General features: G+C 36.7%; 1 protein-coding gene across 1 annotated transcript in view; it reads right to left on the reverse strand.

Moving 5' to 3' along the window:
* Positions 1-7,073, reverse strand: part of TDRD1 (tudor domain containing 1) — a 64,951-nt gene extending 57,878 nt beyond the window's left edge. Inside the window, exons 1-2 of the mRNA XM_037804794.1 lie at positions 6,755-7,073; positions 4,185-4,243 (exon numbers count right to left, since the gene is read on the reverse strand). Coding sequence (XP_037660722.1) covers positions 4,185-4,243; positions 6,755-7,052 — 357 coding nt within the window. The 5' untranslated portion in view covers positions 7,053-7,073. The remainder of the gene's footprint in view (positions 1-4,184; positions 4,244-6,754) is intronic.
* Positions 7,074-17,324: the final 10,251 nt, after the last annotated feature.

A 17,324-nucleotide genomic window follows, 5' to 3' on the forward strand; every position in this document is an offset into this window, starting at 1 on the left:
CTAGCAGAGAGCCAAGATTTAGGAAGAGAAAGAAGGCAGGGCTGAAAAGTACTCAAAGAAATAATAGCCAAAAACTTCCAAGATTTGGCAAAAGATGTAAGTGCACAAATTCTAAGAGATGAGCAAACCCCAAACAGAATAAACCCAAAGAAATCTACCCCAAGACATATCTTAATCAAACTTCTTAAAACTACAGGCAAAGAAAAAAGTCTTGAAAGCAGTCATAGACAAAGAACACCTTCCTAAAGGGTAAAAACAATTCAAAACACAGAAAATTTCTCATAAGAGACCATGGAGACCAGAAAGAAGTGCACAACATTTTTCAAGTGCTGAAAGAAAAGAACTGTCAACAAAGAATACTATCCAGAGAAAATATCCTTCAGGAATGAAGGAGAAACCAAGAAATTCTCAATGAAAGAAAACTAAGACAATTTATTGCAAAAAAATTACTCTAAAAAAAGCTAAAGGAAGTCCTATAAATAGAAAGGAAATGACAAAGGAAGAAACCTTCGAACAATGGGAAGGAGAAAAAGAACAGGCAAGCAAAAATATGAGAAGAGATAATAGACTTTCCTTTTCCTCTTGGATTTTCTAAATTATGTTTGACAGGTGAAGTGAAAATTAAAACACTGCCTGGAGTGGTTCTAAATCTTTGCAGAGGAAATACTGAAGACATAAATGGGATGGAGATAGTGGGATACAAAGGGAGTTAAGGTATCTATACTTCATTTGATGTGGTAAAATGAAGATGCCAGTAGGCTGTGTTAAATCATGCATGGAGCAAACACTAAAAAGGTATAGAAAGAGATCCACTCAAACATGCTACAGATAAATCAAAACGGAATTCTAAAACATGTTCAATTAACCTACAAGAAGACAGGAAAAAAGAAAGAAGTGGAACCAAAAAAATTGAGAGAACAAACAGGAAACAAAAAAATAACATGGAAGACTGAAACCCTAAAATACTGATAATTAATTGAATGTAAACGGCCTAAATACACCAATTAAAAGACAATGCCAAAGTGGCTTAAAAAAAATGTTACCCAACTAAATGCTGTCTATAAGAAACTCACTTTAAATATAACAATACAAAAAAGTTCCAAGTAAAAGCATGGAAAAATAAATATCATACAAATATTAATCAGAGAGAAGACAGAAATTACCAGTAACAGGAATGAAACCAGAAATATTACTACAGACCCTAAAGATATCAAAATGATAATTACAGAATGCTTCAAACAATTCTACACACATAAATGGACCAATTCTTCAAAACCCACAAACTATCTCAATATGATATTGATATTTGAATAGCCCTATTAAAATTAAGGAAACTGAATCATAATTTTAAAACAAAAACAAACAAAAAGAAATCTCCAGGCTCAGATGGCTTCACTGAGGAATTCTACCAAATGTTTAAAGAACAATTCTATATAATTTCTTCAGAAACTAAAAGAGAAAAGGGAACGCTTGCCAACAACTCATTTTTTGAAGCTAGTAGTTACCTTTATACCAAAACCAAAGATAGGAAAAAAGAAAAGTACAGACCAACATCCCTTTTGAATGTAATAGATGCAAAAACATTAATAAGGTGTTAACAAACATAATTCAGCAATATATAAAAGAAATTATACACCATGACCAAGTGGGGTTTATCCAGGGATCCAAGGCAGATCCAAATATTTTTGAATATTCAAAAATCAATGTAGTCAACCAAATTAACAGACAAAACGAAAAAAAAAAAACCACACATGACAGTTATCTGTTGAGGCAGAAAAAACATTGACAAATTCAACACTTATTTACGAAAAAAAAAAAAACCTCTCAAAAAAGTAGAAATAGAGAAGAACTTCATCAACTTCAGAAATAGCTTCTACAAAACACCGACACACAACATTATATGTAATGGTGAAAACATGATGCTTTTGTCCTAAGGTAGGGAAAAATGGATGTCTATTCTCACCACTCTTATTCAACATAATGGTGGTGGAAGTTATAGTCAGCACAATAAGAAAAGACAATGAAAAGTATATATATTGGAAAATAAGAAATAAAACTGTCCCTATTTGCAGATGATGACTGCCTACGAAGAAAATCCAAGGAAATCTACAAAAAAAGAAAAAAAAGAAAAAAAAAAAACCTGTAACAATCAAGTGAGTTCAGCAAGGTCACAGGAGGAAAAAAAATCAATTGCTTTTCTACATATTAGTAAAGAACACGTGGCGCCACCTACAATTGCTCAAACAAAATGAAATACTTAGATATAAATCTAACAAAACATGCAAAAACATGCAGTGGATTGTATGCTGAAAACTACAAAATGAAAGAAATCAAAGATCTAAATAAATGGAGAGACATACTGTGATCGTGAATTTGAAGATTCAACATAATAAAGATGATAATAATCTCCAAATTTGTATACAGGTTTAACACATTCCTATCAAAATCCCAGCAAGATATTCTTTAGATATAGATGAGATTATTCTAAAATCTCTATCAAAAGCCAAGGAAACTAAAATAGGTAAAAACCATTTTGAAAAAGAAAAATACAGTGTGTTGAACCACTCCACCCAATTTCAAGACTTACTATATAGCTCCAGTAATCAAAACTGTGTGGTTGATTACTGGAGCTGGTGGAGAGACAAACACATAGATGAATGTAAAAGAACAGAGAATCCAGAAGAGACCCATGTAAATATACCCAACTAGTTTTTGGAAAGATGGTACTGGGGCAACTGGATATCTAGAGGCCAAAACAAACAAACAAAACAATATCAACCGTGATCTAAGTCTCATAAACAAAAATTAACTCAAAATGGATCACAACTTAATCTCAAAACTATAAAACTTTTTGAAAAAAAAAAAAAAAGAAATTTTTGGGATCTAGGGTGGGCAGAGTTCTCAGATGTGACATCAAAAGCATGATCTGTAAAAGGAAAAACTTATCAAAAGGACTTCATCAAAACTTAAAACTTTTGCTGTGCAAAAGACCCTGTTAAGAGGATAAAAAGACGAACTACAGACTGGAGAAAATATTGCACGTCACATATCTGAAAAAGGACGAGATTCTGGAATACATAAAGAATTTTTAATATCAACTATAAAAAAAAATTCAATCAGAAAATGGACAAAAGACACGAAGAAACATTTCACCGAAGAGGATATTCAGATATACAAGGAAGCACATGAAAAGATGTTTGGCATCATCAGCCATTACAGAAATGCAAATTAAAACCACAATGAGGTATCACTATACATCCATGAGAATGGGTAAAATAAAAAAATAATGACAGCACCATATGCTGGTGAGAATGTAGAATACTGGAGCATTCATAAATTGCTGGTAGAAATGTAGAATGGGTACATCCACTCTGGAAAACAGTTTGGTATTTTCTTAACAATTCAAATATGCAGCTACCATGTGAGCCAGCAATTTCACCATTGGGGATTTATCCTAAAGCAATAAAAAATTATGTTTACACAAAATCCCATACATGAATGCTTAGCAGCTATGTTATAATAGCAAAAAACGAGGAAAAACCCAGACATACTTCAAACGGGGAATGAATGGTTAAGTAAGATGTGATACATCTATACCAATAAAATAGGAAATAAAAAGAATCAAACTATTGCTACACACAACATCCTAAATGAATCCTCAGAGAATTATGTTGAGTGAAAAAAAAAGTCAATCCCAAAAGATTACATACTGTATGGTTCTATTTAAGATTCTTGAAATGACAAAATTGTGGATATGTGGATTAGATTTGTGGTTATAAGTGTTTAAAGAGGGAGTAGGGGCAGGAGAAAGGTGGATTTTACGGATGTGACCATAAAAAGGCAAGTCAGGGCACCTAGTAACAATAGAAACGTTCTTTATCTTGATTGTATCAATGTCAGTTTCCTGGTTGTAATACAGGTCTACAGGCTTTTACCATGGGGGAAAATTGAGTCAAGGGTACTAGGGTTGTCTCTGTATGATTTCTTACAACCACATGTGAATCTATAATTATTTAAAAAGAAAGTTTAATTTTTTTAAAAAAAGGTACTAGATTAGGGATAAGGAAGTTTGACCTTGAATAATATCTGCAAATTGAATAAGTCTTTATTAACACAATGCAAAAATATGTTTAGAATCTTTTAACCAAACAAAAATACAAAATAGGAAAAAATATATAACTTACATTATTTACTGCTTTGGGAGGTGAATTATTTCCAGCACTTACTGGTGATACTGAATTTCCTGGGGAGTAAAAACACAATTTCTAATAAAAACCAAACATTGCTTATTATTCCTGAGAATGTAAAATACCATAATTAAGTGATATTCAAATAATAGGGCTATACACACTAGCACTATAGCTAAACCATAAATAAGCAACATCCTGCTTTTCCTGTATGGTAAATATGAACTTGAGCTGAAACTGCCTTGACTACTACTCTCATTGCTAACTTTTCCTCATTCACTAGGACAGCAGTTCTCACTTTTTGGACTCAGGATCTCTTTAACTTTCTACTGTGATTAACAGTACAAATAATAAATGTTTTTTCATGAACTAGAACAAATGTATGACACTATTAGAAAGACTTGCTAATATAGAGTAGGATATGGGTAAAATGTACCTACTGCAAACTATGGACTAGAGTGAACAGCCATTTCTTATATTCTTTCATCAACAATAACAAAAGTAGCACACCAATGCTAGCAATCAATAATAGTGGGGGATAAGGGATATGAGATGTTCTGGGTTTTCTTTTTTTCTTTTTTTGGAGTAATAAAAATGTTCTAAAATTGACTGTGGTGATGAATGCACAACTATGTGATGATACTGTGAGCCACTGTACAATCATGTATGGATAAAAACCCTTTCAAATGCAAGATAAACCAATGGACTGTGTGGTATGTGAATATATCTCAATAAAATTGCATTTAAAAAAATAACTAAGGATCCCAAAGGACTTCTGTTTACATGACTTATGTCTATCAATATTTACCATATTAGAAATTAATACTAAAAGTTAAAAAGTATTTATTCATTTAAAGATAATAAACCCATGATATGTTGCCATAACATTTTTATGAAAAGCATAACTATATTTTCCAAAACAAAATAAAATTATTAAAAAGAGTACACTGTTTTACATTTCTGCATATCTCTTTAATTTGGCCTAACAGAAGACAGTTGGATTTGCATTATCTGCTTTCACATTCAATCCTTTGCTATCTATATGTTGCTTTGGTTGAAGTATCTGAAGAATATCTGATCTCACATAGATAGGTAGTTACAAAAAAGGAAGCATATTTAATGGCCATCTCATATAATTGCAGATATTCTAAAACCACATCAATAAACTTTTCATACTGTTATATTAAAATCCATTGGTTTATCTTACCTTTGAAAGGATTTTTATCCATGCATGATCATACAACATCATGCATTGCTCATTTGGAAAAGATACGTCACTATGCATTATCAAAAACCATATTTGTTAATACCACCACCCACTTCATCAGAAAAGTCCATAATTCTGGGAGCTGTCGAGCTCAGTGTGGCAGGTACAAGTTTCCTGAACTTCTCATTTTTGTTTGAAAGCTCGAATTTTATCATTGATAAATTTTAATCGATAAATTAAATTTATCAATTAAATTTATAATTGATAAATTAAATTTAATTGACAAGTTTTATCACTGATAAACTGATAAATCATAAATTTTATCATTTATCGAGTTTTATCATTAACTGTTTTCCTTAAAGTGACAGTCTCACTTTGTTCATTTTTGATAAAAAGCTTGCCAAATACCAAGCCTGAATAGTCATAGCTTTTGTCATTCTTTTCAAGTAAAAATGGTATAACAAGAAAAAAGTTTCATTTTAGCTCAAAACCCAACCACATACATGTTTTTTCTCATAACTATCATACTTTGGTATGCAGCAGAAGTTAGGCATGATTCTCATTTCATCACACAAAGTATTAAAAATAAACACACACAAGGGTTAAGATTTAATAAATAGTTTTTACTGCTTCATCAAGGACATTCTTAAGTGAAACTGGCAATTTATGGTTTTGTTTTTTTAACTGCAAGTGCACTGCAATGAAAAATTCAATGACTGGTGACCCTGCCTGAGGTTGAGCTGGGGGGTCAGAGGTTTACCCATCCTTGCTTTTGTACCATCTGTATAAATCAACACAGTGAAAAAGGCAGATAATATATTAATAATTATTAGGAAAATAGTTTTGACCTCTTGTGAACACCCTGAGGTCCAAGGGCCACATTCTGAGAACTACAGCATCATTAACATTAAAAGACCATATCTCGGCTCCTTAAAACAGGTCTTTCGAATTAGTACTAAAGGAATGATAGATAAAACAAATCTAATGAAACAGATCAATGCCTTAGTTACATCTTTGTGTGCTATTATTGCATAAAATCGCCAAGGTATTTCCAAAAAAAAGGCCAATCTTTAGAAAACTCGTGTAAGGCCAGAGTGTATCCTTTATACATTCCTAGAATTCCTGCATTTCTAGTTCTCTGGTTGTTGTAAAACAGCTATGGACATTCCATGATCAATCAAGCCAAAGGAAGCCACTTGATATCCACTTTTCCCTTAAGTTAATATTCCAACGCAAATACTATAAGGTGGTCATTTGGTTGTTCTGTTACTAGCCCAATGATGTGTAGCTTTGCATATTTTTGATAAGTCACAGAAACCATCAGAATCAAGGAGTAGTAAGGCCTGTAGTTTTCACTCACCTGTTGGCAATGTCTTCCCATCTGCTGTGTATAAAATCACTTCTCCATTGGTGGCATTAGGGTTTGAAGATACTGAACTATCTTCCTGACTAGCGAAATACTGTTTGGTTTTCTCACAAAGCAAAAAATTGTTCTTTTTATTTCCATTCTCTGGGCTTTTCAACCTGAAATTAGGATGGTTAGGATGTGCTCCAGGACTTCTTAAACAATCATGTGGTGGAAGTTTGCTTTCATTTTTCTCAAAATTAAATGGCTCTGTCATTTTACAAGTAGATGCTTCGGAATTATTTCTTGACATCTTATTTGATGGCAATTTAACACTCACAGAAGTCTAAGAAAACAAATGCATTTACAAGACAATTTTTAATTACAAAAGTAGATGAACTGCAGGCCTAGGTGACTTCTTTCAAATATTTACATAACAGATTATAATTCTCAGAAACTATTCGAAAGCAAACATAACTGTGATATTGACACCTGACCTATACGGCACAAGAAATGGTAAAAAGAAAAAATCTACTTGAGAAGAATAAGCTCCAAGTTCAACAGAATTCAACAACCAACCAACGAAAGACCAATTCAATAGACATCAAAATAATCAGTTCTCAGAGCTGACCATTTTTTCCAACTTCAAAAAGTTTTGAAACAATAGGAATAGAAAAGCATTTCATTTTTTTTAAAAGAGATATTTCCAGCCTACAACCTACAACTTAATGGTGACATGCCATAAAGGTTACTGGTTAAATCAGGTCATCGACTACCTCCCTAGCCTTGCCTCAAAATCTGTCTTCTACTTTATGCTACACCACGTCCTCAAATATGCTGAACCCACTACCAAGAATGCCCACCCCCTCATCTGCCTAGTAAACTTTCCTTCTTAGTCATCCTTCACCATTATTCTCAGCTGACCCTTACTCTGTCTGATTTCCAAACCCTCTACTTTGATCATCTCCAGCCATAAATTATAACTTATACCTAGCGCTTCTAAGGCAAGCAGTATCTATCTGTGTGCACATCCCTGAAAATAAATTAGACATATTGCAAGCTTACGTGTTTAATTTGTTGCTAAGTGCCTCTGAGAAACATCTATCCAGAAATTATGTTGGCTTGTTGTTTTCCTATTACTTGTAAAGAATACAAAGTATCCTGCCACAGGAGAAGTCAGAAAAGTTGGCAAACTCTTCTTTTTGAAGAAATGACCCATAGCTTTGTCTGCCAGTGCCTATGCCCCAAAAACTACTCAGAGAAAAAAAGGTCTCAGAGAGGGGAAATTACCATGAGTGTATCTAAATGTTGTTTAACACTGTTTTGAACAGAAAATAAAAGAAATAGAAAAATCCTTTCCTGATATCCTAAAACTTCCGTATCATTGCTTATTTTAAATTAGGTCTACCTAATCCAATGACAATACACAAAAGACAATGAAAAATAAAAGAAAGACACAGGCACATTCAGAGCGGGGGGAATGCTCAGTAGACCAGATTCTGGGAGAATCCCCAACAGAAAGACCACAGGTAGCCAGCTCTGGTGTGAGACCCTGCATCTGCCCAGAACTGTACCTGTGAACTGATAAGCATGCCAGTCTACAACCACATTGGATGTAATAAGGAAAGGAGCAATAGTGTTAACTCAACAAAGGAAGATAACTGAACCTCAGGGGAAACTGTGTGGGGTGTGGGATGTGGATACTGAGGTGACCCTAGATTCTGTGCAAGAAATTTAATAAATATGCATAAAAATGTTAGGGTAAATGAGAGAATAGAAACAGAATGCCTAACTTTAAAATCAAAAAAAAAAAAAAAAAAAAAAAAAAAAAAGGTGGGGGGGAAACCTCAATCCAATAGAAAAGAAAGAATATACAAGCATGGTAAATAGAAAATATCAAATAAGCGGACCAAACCAAGCCCAAGTTATCTAATTATTAATGGATTAGTGTCTGAAAAAAGAGAGACAGACATAGAGACTTAGATTGGAAAAAACATCCAGCTAGATGTTAAGCACAAAAGACACACACAAAACAAAATGATACGGTAAGGCTGAAAACAAAAGGACTAAAACGTGCTATGCAAACAATCAAAATAAAGGTGGAATGTTAGTATCAACAGCAGGTAAAACAGAACTCAAGGTATAAAATATTGAGACAAAGATATTTTACCTTAGTAAAAGAAACACTCCAAAGAGACAGAGCTGCCAGGGATCGCTGAGTCTTAATAATATAGCTTTGAGATGGGTAAAGCAAAAATTGATTGAATGAGGAGAAATTAAATCCACAATAAGGGCATACCTGCCTTGAACACATATTAGTGAGGCAGCCAGAAAACCATTAATGATAAGAAATATTTTAGTCACATGCTAAACTTGGTCTAATAGTGACCAATAATTCCAAGAATATTCATTTTTCCAACAATGAGCATATACTGGGCTATACAAAAGACCACCTCCACTACCATCCCAACAAACTAGTATCATACAGCCCACATGCACTCATCACAATATACAGGTCTCCATCTCAGGGTTTCTTTCACAGAGAACCAGGCTGCAAAAAGCACACTAGAAAGCAAAGGTTTGTTTTTTAATGTTGAAAGTGGTAAAATATCGCAAAGAAAATGATAGCAAAAAGGACTACATGAACAACTTAAAACTTATAAAAATAGCAAAGAGGCCAGGGAAAAAATATTACTACAAAGATGACAAATTTGATACCTTTGAAAAAGTGGGATAAATAATAAGAACATCCAGCTCCTGGAGCAGACACGAAGGTTGAGAGACACAAATGCTTTCTTCGATCTCTGGTTTGCCAGCTCAAGTCAGTGACAATGCTGGCCATAATCAGAGCTCTCCTGAACGGGGCTCCCAGGAAAGCTTTGGCCTTTCCTGATGAACAGGAACAGACGTGGCTGGCAGGGTACTTCACCCCTTTCTTCCTACAACGTGGGCTTGAGGCCTAAAGAGAAACCACCCGTCTTGCAGCTAGGAAGCAATAAGCGTAAGAAAGCAAGCACGGAGAGGCGGGGCAAGATGGCAGACTGGTGAGCTGTATGTTTTAGTTACTCCTCCAGGAAAGTAGGTAGAAAGCCAGGAACCGCGTGGACTGGATACCACAGAGCAATCTGACTTTGGGCAAACTTCATACAACACTCATGAAAACGTGGAACTGCTGAGATCAGCGAAATCTGTGAGATTTTGCGGCCAGGGGACCCACGCCCCTCCCTGCCAGGCTCAGTCCCGTGGGAGGAGGGGCTATCAGCTCCGGGAAGGAGAAGGGAGAACTGCAGTGGCAGCCCTTATCAGAAACTCATTCTGCTAATCCAAACTCCAACCATAGATAGACAGAGACCAGACACCAGAGAATCTGAGAGCAGCCAGCCCAGCAGAGAGGAGACAGGCATAGAAAAAAAACAACACAAAAAACTCCAAAATAAAAGCGGAGGATTTTTGGAGTTCTGGTGAACATAGAAAGGGGAAGGGCAGAGCTCAGGCCCGAGCTCAGGCCCTGAAGCGCATATGCAAATCCCGAAGAAAAGCTGATCTCTCTGCCCTGTGGACCTTTCCTTAATGGCCCTGGTTGCTTTGTCTCTTAGCATTTCAATAACCCATTAGATCTCTGAGGAGGGCCCTTTTTTTTTTTTTTTAATCCTTTTTTCTTTTTCTAAAACAATTACTCTAAGAAGCCCAATACAGAAAGCTTCAAAGACTTGCAATTTGGGCAGGTCAAGTCAAAAGCAGAACTAGGAGAGCTCTGAGACAAAAGACAATAATCCAGTGGCTGAGAAAATTCACTAAACACCACAACTTCCCAAGAAAAGCGGGGTGTCCGCTCACAGCCATCATCCTGGTGGACAGGAAACACTCCTGCCCATCGCCAGCCCCATAGCCCAGAACTGCCCCAGACAACCCAGTGTGACGGAAGTGCTTCAAATAACAGGCACACACCACAAAACTGGGTGTGGACATTAGCCTTCCCTGCAACCTCAGCTGATTGTCCCAGAGTTGGGAAGATAGAGCAGTGTGAATTAACAAAGCCCCATTCAGCCATCATTTCAGCAGACTGGGAGCCTCCCTACACAGCCCAGCAGCCCAGAACTGCCCTGGGGGGACGGCACTCACCTGTGACATAGCACAGTCATCCCTCAACAGAGGAACCGGGGTGCACGGCCAGGAAGAGGGGCCCACTTGCAAGTCTCAGGAGCCATACGCCAATACCAAGGACTTGTGGGTCAGTGGCAGAGACAAACTGTGGCAGGACTGAACTGAAGGATAAGACTATTGCAGTAGCTTTAAAACTCTAGGACCACCAGGGAGATTTGATTGTTAGAGCCACCCCCCCCTCCCTGACTGCCCAGAAACATGCCCTATATACAGGGCAGGCAACACCAACTACACACGCAAGCTCGGTACACCAATTGGACCCCACAAGACTCACTCCCCCACTCACCACAAAGGCTAAGCAGGGGAGAACTGGCTTGTGGAGAACAGGTGGCTCGTGGACGCCACCTGCTGGTTAGTTAGAGAAAGTGTACTCCACGAAGCTGTAGATCTGATAAAGTAGAGATAAGGACTTCAATTGGTCTACAAATCCTAAAAGAACCCTATCAAGTTCAGCAAATGCCACGAGGCCAAAAACAACAGAAAATTATAAAGCATATGAAAAAACCAGACGATAGGGATAACCCAAGCCCAAGCACCCAAATCAAAAGATCAGAAGAGACACAGCACCTAGAGCAGCTACTCAAAGAACTAAAGATGAACAATGAGACCATAGTACGGGAGACAAAGGAAATCAAGAAGACCCTAGAAGAGCATAAAGAAGACATTGCAAGACTAAATAAAAAAATGGATGATCTTATGGAAATTAAAGAAACTGTTGACCAAATTAAAAAGATTCTGGACACTCATAGTACAAGACAAGAGGAAGTTGAACAACGAATCAGTGACCTCGAAGATGACAGAATGGAAAATGAAAGCATAAAAGAAAGAATGGGGAAAAAAATTGAAAAAACTGAAATGGACCTCAGGGATAAGATAGATAATATGAAACGTCCAAATATAAGACTCATTGGTGTCCCAGAAGGGGAAGAAAAGGGTAAAGGTCTAGGAAGAGTATTCAAAGAAATTGTTGGGGAAAACTTCCCAAATCTTCTAAACAACATAAATACACAAATCATAAATGCTCAGTGAACCCCAAATAGAATAAATCCAAATAAACCCACTCCGAGACATATACTGATCACACTGTCAAACACGGAAGAGAAGGAGCAAGTTCTGAAAGCAGCAAGAGAAAAGCAATTCACCACATACAAAGGAAACAGCATAAGACTAAGTAGTGACTACTCAGCAGCCACCATGGAGGTGAGAAGGCAGTGGCACGATATATTTAAAATTCTGAGTGAGAAAAATTTCCAGCCAAGAATACTTTATCCAGCAAAGCTCTCCTTCAAATTTGAGGGAGAGCTTAAATTTTTCACAGACAAACAAATGCTGAGAGAATTTGCTAACAAGAGACCTGCCCTACTGGAGATACTAAAGGGAGCCCTACAGACAGAGAAACAAAGAAAGGACAGAGAGACTTGGAGAAAGGTTCAGTACTAAAGAGATTCGGTATGGGTACAATAAAGGATATTAATAGACAGAGGGGAAAAATATGACAAACATAAACCAAAGGATAAGATGGCTGATTCAAGAAATGCCTTCACGGTTATAACGTTGAATGTAAATGGATTAAACTCCCCAATTAAAAGATATAGATTCGCAGAATGGATCAAAAAAATGAACCATCAATATGTTGCATACAAGAGACTCATCTTAGACACAGGGACACAAAGAAACTGAAAGTGAAAGGATGGAAAAAAATATTTCATGCAAGCTACAGCCAAAAGAAAGCAGGTGTAGCAATATTAATCTCAGATAAAATAGACTTCAAATGCAGGGGTGTTTTGAGAGACAAAGAAGGCCACTACATACTAATAAAAGGGGCAATTCAGCAAGAAGAAATAACAATCGTAAATGTCTATGCACCCAATCAAGGTGCCACAAAATACATGAGAGAAACACTGGCAAAACTAAAAGAAGCAATTGATGTTTCCACAATAATTGTGGGAGACTTCAACACATCACTCTCTCCTATAGATAGATCAACCAGACAGAAGACCAATAAGGAAATTGAAAACCTCAACAATCTGATAAATGAATTAGATTTAACAGACGTATACAGGACATTACATCCCAAATCACCAGGATACACATACTTTTCTAGTGCTCATGGAACTTTCTCCAGAATAGATCATATGCTGGGACATAAAACAAGCCTCAATAAATTTAAAAAGACTGAAATTATTCAAAGCACATGCTCTGACCACAAGGGAATACAATTAGAAGTCAATAACCATCAGAGACTTAGAAAATTCACAAATACCTGGAGGTTAAACAACACACTGCTAAACAATCAGTGGGTTAAAGAAGAAATAGCAAGAGACATTGCTAAATATATAGAGACGAATGAAAATGAGAACACAACATACCAAAACCTATGGGATGCAGCAAAAGCAGTGCTGAGGGGGAAATTTATAGCACTAAACACATATATTAAAAAGGAAGAAAGAGCCAAAATCAAAGAACTAATGGATCAACTGAAGAAGCTAGAAAATGAACAGCAAACCAATCCTAAACCAAGTACAAGAAAAGAAATAACAAGGATTAAAGCAGAAATAAATGACATAGAGAACAAAAAAACAATAGAGAGGATAAATATCACCAAAAGTTGGTTCTTTCAGAAGATCAACAAGATTGACAAGCCCCTAGCTAGACTGACAAAATCAAAAAGAGAGAAGACCCATATAAACAAAATAATGAATGAAAAAGGTGACATAACTGCAGATCCTGAAGAAATTAAAAAAATTATAAGAGGATACTATGAACAACTGTATGGCAACAAACTGGATAATGTAGATGAAATGGACAATTTCCTGGAAACATATGAACAACCTAGACTGACCAGAGAAGAAATAGAAGACCTCAACCAACCCATCACAAGCAAAGAGATCCAATCAGTCATCAAAAATCTTCCCACAAATAAATGCCCAGGGCCAGATGGCTTCACAGGGGAATTCTACCAAACTTTCCAGAAAGAACTGACACCAATCTTACTCAAACTCTTTCAAAACATTGAAGAAAATGGAACACTACCTAACTCATTTTATGAAGCTAACATCAATCTAATACCAAAACCAGGCAAAGATGCTACAAAAAAGGAAAACTACCGGCCAATCTCCCTAAGGAATATAGATGCAAAAATCCTCAACAAAATACTTGCAAATTGAATCCAAAGACACATTAAAAAAATCATACACCATGACCAAGTGGGGTTTATTCCAGGCATGCAAGGATGGTTCAACATAAGAAAATCAATCAATGTATTACAACACATTAACAAGTCAAAAGGGAAAAATCAATTGATCATCTCAATAGATGCTGAAAAAGCATTTGACAAAATTCAACATCCCTTTTTGATAAAAACACTTCAAAAGGTAGGAATTGAAGGAAACTTCCTCAACATGATAAAGAGCATATATGAAAAACCCACAGCCAGCATAGTACTCAATGGTGAGAGACTGAAAGCCTTCCCCCTAAGATCAGGAAGAAGACAAGGATGCCCGCTGTCACCACTGTTATTCAACATTGTGCTGGAAGTGCTAGCCAGGGCAATCCGGCAAGACAAAGAAATAAAAGGCATCCAAATTGGAAAAGAAGAAGTAAAACTGTCATTGTTTGCAGATGATATGATCTTATATCTAGAAAACCCTGAGAAATCGACGATACAGCTACTAGAGCTAATAAACAAATTTAGCAAAGTAGCGGGATACAAGGTTAATGCACATAAGTCAGTAATGTTTCTATATGCTAGAAATGAACAAACTGAAGAGACACTCAAGAAAAAGATACCATTTTCAATAGCAACTAAAAAAATCAAGTACCTAGGAATAAACTTAACCAAAGATGTAAAAGACCTATACAAAGAAAACTACATAACTCTACTAAAAGAAATAGAAGGGGACCTTAAAAGATGGAAAAATATTCCATGTTCATGGATAGAAGACTAAATGTCATTAAGATGTCAATTCTAACCAAACTCATCTACAGATTCAATGCAATCCCAATCAAAATTCCAACAACCTACTTTGCAGACTTGGAAAAGCTAGTTATCAAATTTATTTGGAAAGGGAAGATGCCTCGAATTGCTAAAGACACTCTAAAAAAGAAAAACGAACTGGGAGAACTTACACTCCCTGACTTCGAAGCTTATTATAAAGCCACAGTTGCCAAAACAGCATGGTACTGGCACAAAGATAGACATATAGATCAATGGAATCGAATTGAAAATTCGGAGATAGACCCTCAGATCTATGGCCGACTGATCTTTGATAAGGCCCCCAAAGTCACTGAACTGAGTCATAATGGTCTTTTCAACAAATGGGGCTGGGAGAGTTGGATATCCATATCCAAAAGAATGAAAGAGGACCCCTACCTCACCCCCTACACAAAAATTAACTCAAAATGGACCAAAGATCTCAATATAAAAGAAAGTACCATAAAACTCCTAGAAGATAATGTAGGAAAACATCTTCAAGACCTTGTATTAGGCGGCCACTTCCTAGACTTTACACCCAAAGCACAAGCAACAAAAAGAGAAAATAGATAAATGGGAACTCCTCAAGCTTAGAAGTTTCTGCACCTCAAAGGAATTTCTCAAAAAGGTAAAGAGGCAGCCAACTCAATGGGAAAAAATTTTTGGAAACCATGTATCTGACAAAAGACTGATATCTTGCATATATAAAGAAATCCTACAACTCAATGACAATAGTACAGTCGGCCCAATTATAAAATGGGCAAAAGATATGAAAAGACAGTTCTCTGAAGAGGAAATACAAATGGCCAAGAAACACATGAAAAAATGTTCAGCTTCACTAGCTATTAGAGAGATGCAAATTAAGACCACAATGAGATACCATCTAATACCGGTTAGAATGGCTGCCATTAAACAAACAGGAAACTACAAATGCTGGAGGGGATGTGGAGAAATTGGAACTCTTATTCATTGTTGGTGGGACTGTATAATGGTTCAGCCACTCTGGAAGTCAGTCTGGCAGTTCCTTAGAAAACTAGATATAGAGTTACCATTCGATCCAGAGATTGCACTTCTCGGTATATACCCGGAAGATCGGAAAGCAGTGACACGAACAGATATCTGCACGCCAATGTTCATAGCAGCATTATTCACAATTGCCAAGAAATGGAAACAACCCAAATGTCCTTCAACAGATGAGTGGATAAATAAAATGTGGTATATACACACAATGGAATACTACACGGCAGTAAGAAGGAACAATCTCGTGAAACATATGACAACATGGATGAACCTTGAAGACATAATGCTGAGCGAAATAAGCCAGGCACAAAAAGAGAAATATTATATGCTACCACTAATGTGAACTTTGAAAAATGTAAAACAAATGGTTTATAATGTAGAATGTAGGGGAACTAGCAATAGAGAACAATTAAGGAAGGGGGAACAATAATCCAAGAAGAACAGATAAGCTATTTAACGTTCTGGGGATGCCCAGGAATGACTATGGTCTGTTAATTTCTGATGGACATAGTAGGAGCAAGTTCACAGAAATGTTGCTATATTAGGTAACTTTCTTGGGGTAAAGTAGGAACATGTTGGAAGTTAAGCAGTTATCTTAGGTTAGTTGTCTTTTTCTTACTCCCTTGTTATGGTCTCTTTGAAATGTTCTTTTATTGTATGTTTGTTTTCTTTTTAACTTTTTTTTCATACAGTTGATTTAAAAAAGAAGGGAAAGTCAAAAAAAAAAAAAAAAAAAAGAAAAACAAGGAAAAAAAAAAGATGTAGTGCCCCCTTGAGGAGCCTGTGGAGAATGCAGGGGTATTCACCTACCCCACCTCCATGGTTGCTAACATGACCACAGACATAGGGGACTGGTGGTTTGATGGGTTGAGCCCTCTACCACAGGTTTTACCCTTGGGAAGACGGTTGCTGCAAAGGAGAGGCTAGGCCTCCCTATGGTTGTGCCTAAGAGCCTCCTCCTGAATGCCTCTTTGTTGCTCAGATGTGGCCCTCTCTCTCTAGCTAAGCCAACTTGAAAGGTGAAATCACTGCCCTCCCCCCTACGTGGGATCAGACACCCAGGGGAGTGAATCTCCCTGGCAATGTGGAATATGACTCCCGGAGAGGAATGTAGACCTGGCATCGTGGGACGGAGAACATCTTCTTGACCAAAAGGGGGATGTGAAAGGAAATGAAATAAGCTTCAGTGGCAGAGAGATTCCAAAACGAGCCGAGAGGTCACTCTGGTGGGCACTCTTATGCACACTTTAGACAACCCTTTTTAGGTTCTAAAGAATTGGGGTAGCTGGTGGTGGATACCTGAAACTATCAAACTACAACCCAGAACCCATGAATCTCGAAGACAGTTGTATAAAAATGTAACTTATGAGGGGTGACAATGGGATTGGGAAAGCCATAAGGACCACACTCCACTTTGTCTAGTTTATG

This window comes from Choloepus didactylus, chromosome 15 (genome assembly GCF_015220235.1).
Source record: "Choloepus didactylus isolate mChoDid1 chromosome 15, mChoDid1.pri, whole genome shotgun sequence".
Lineage (NCBI taxonomy): Eukaryota > Metazoa > Chordata > Mammalia > Pilosa > Megalonychidae > Choloepus > Choloepus didactylus.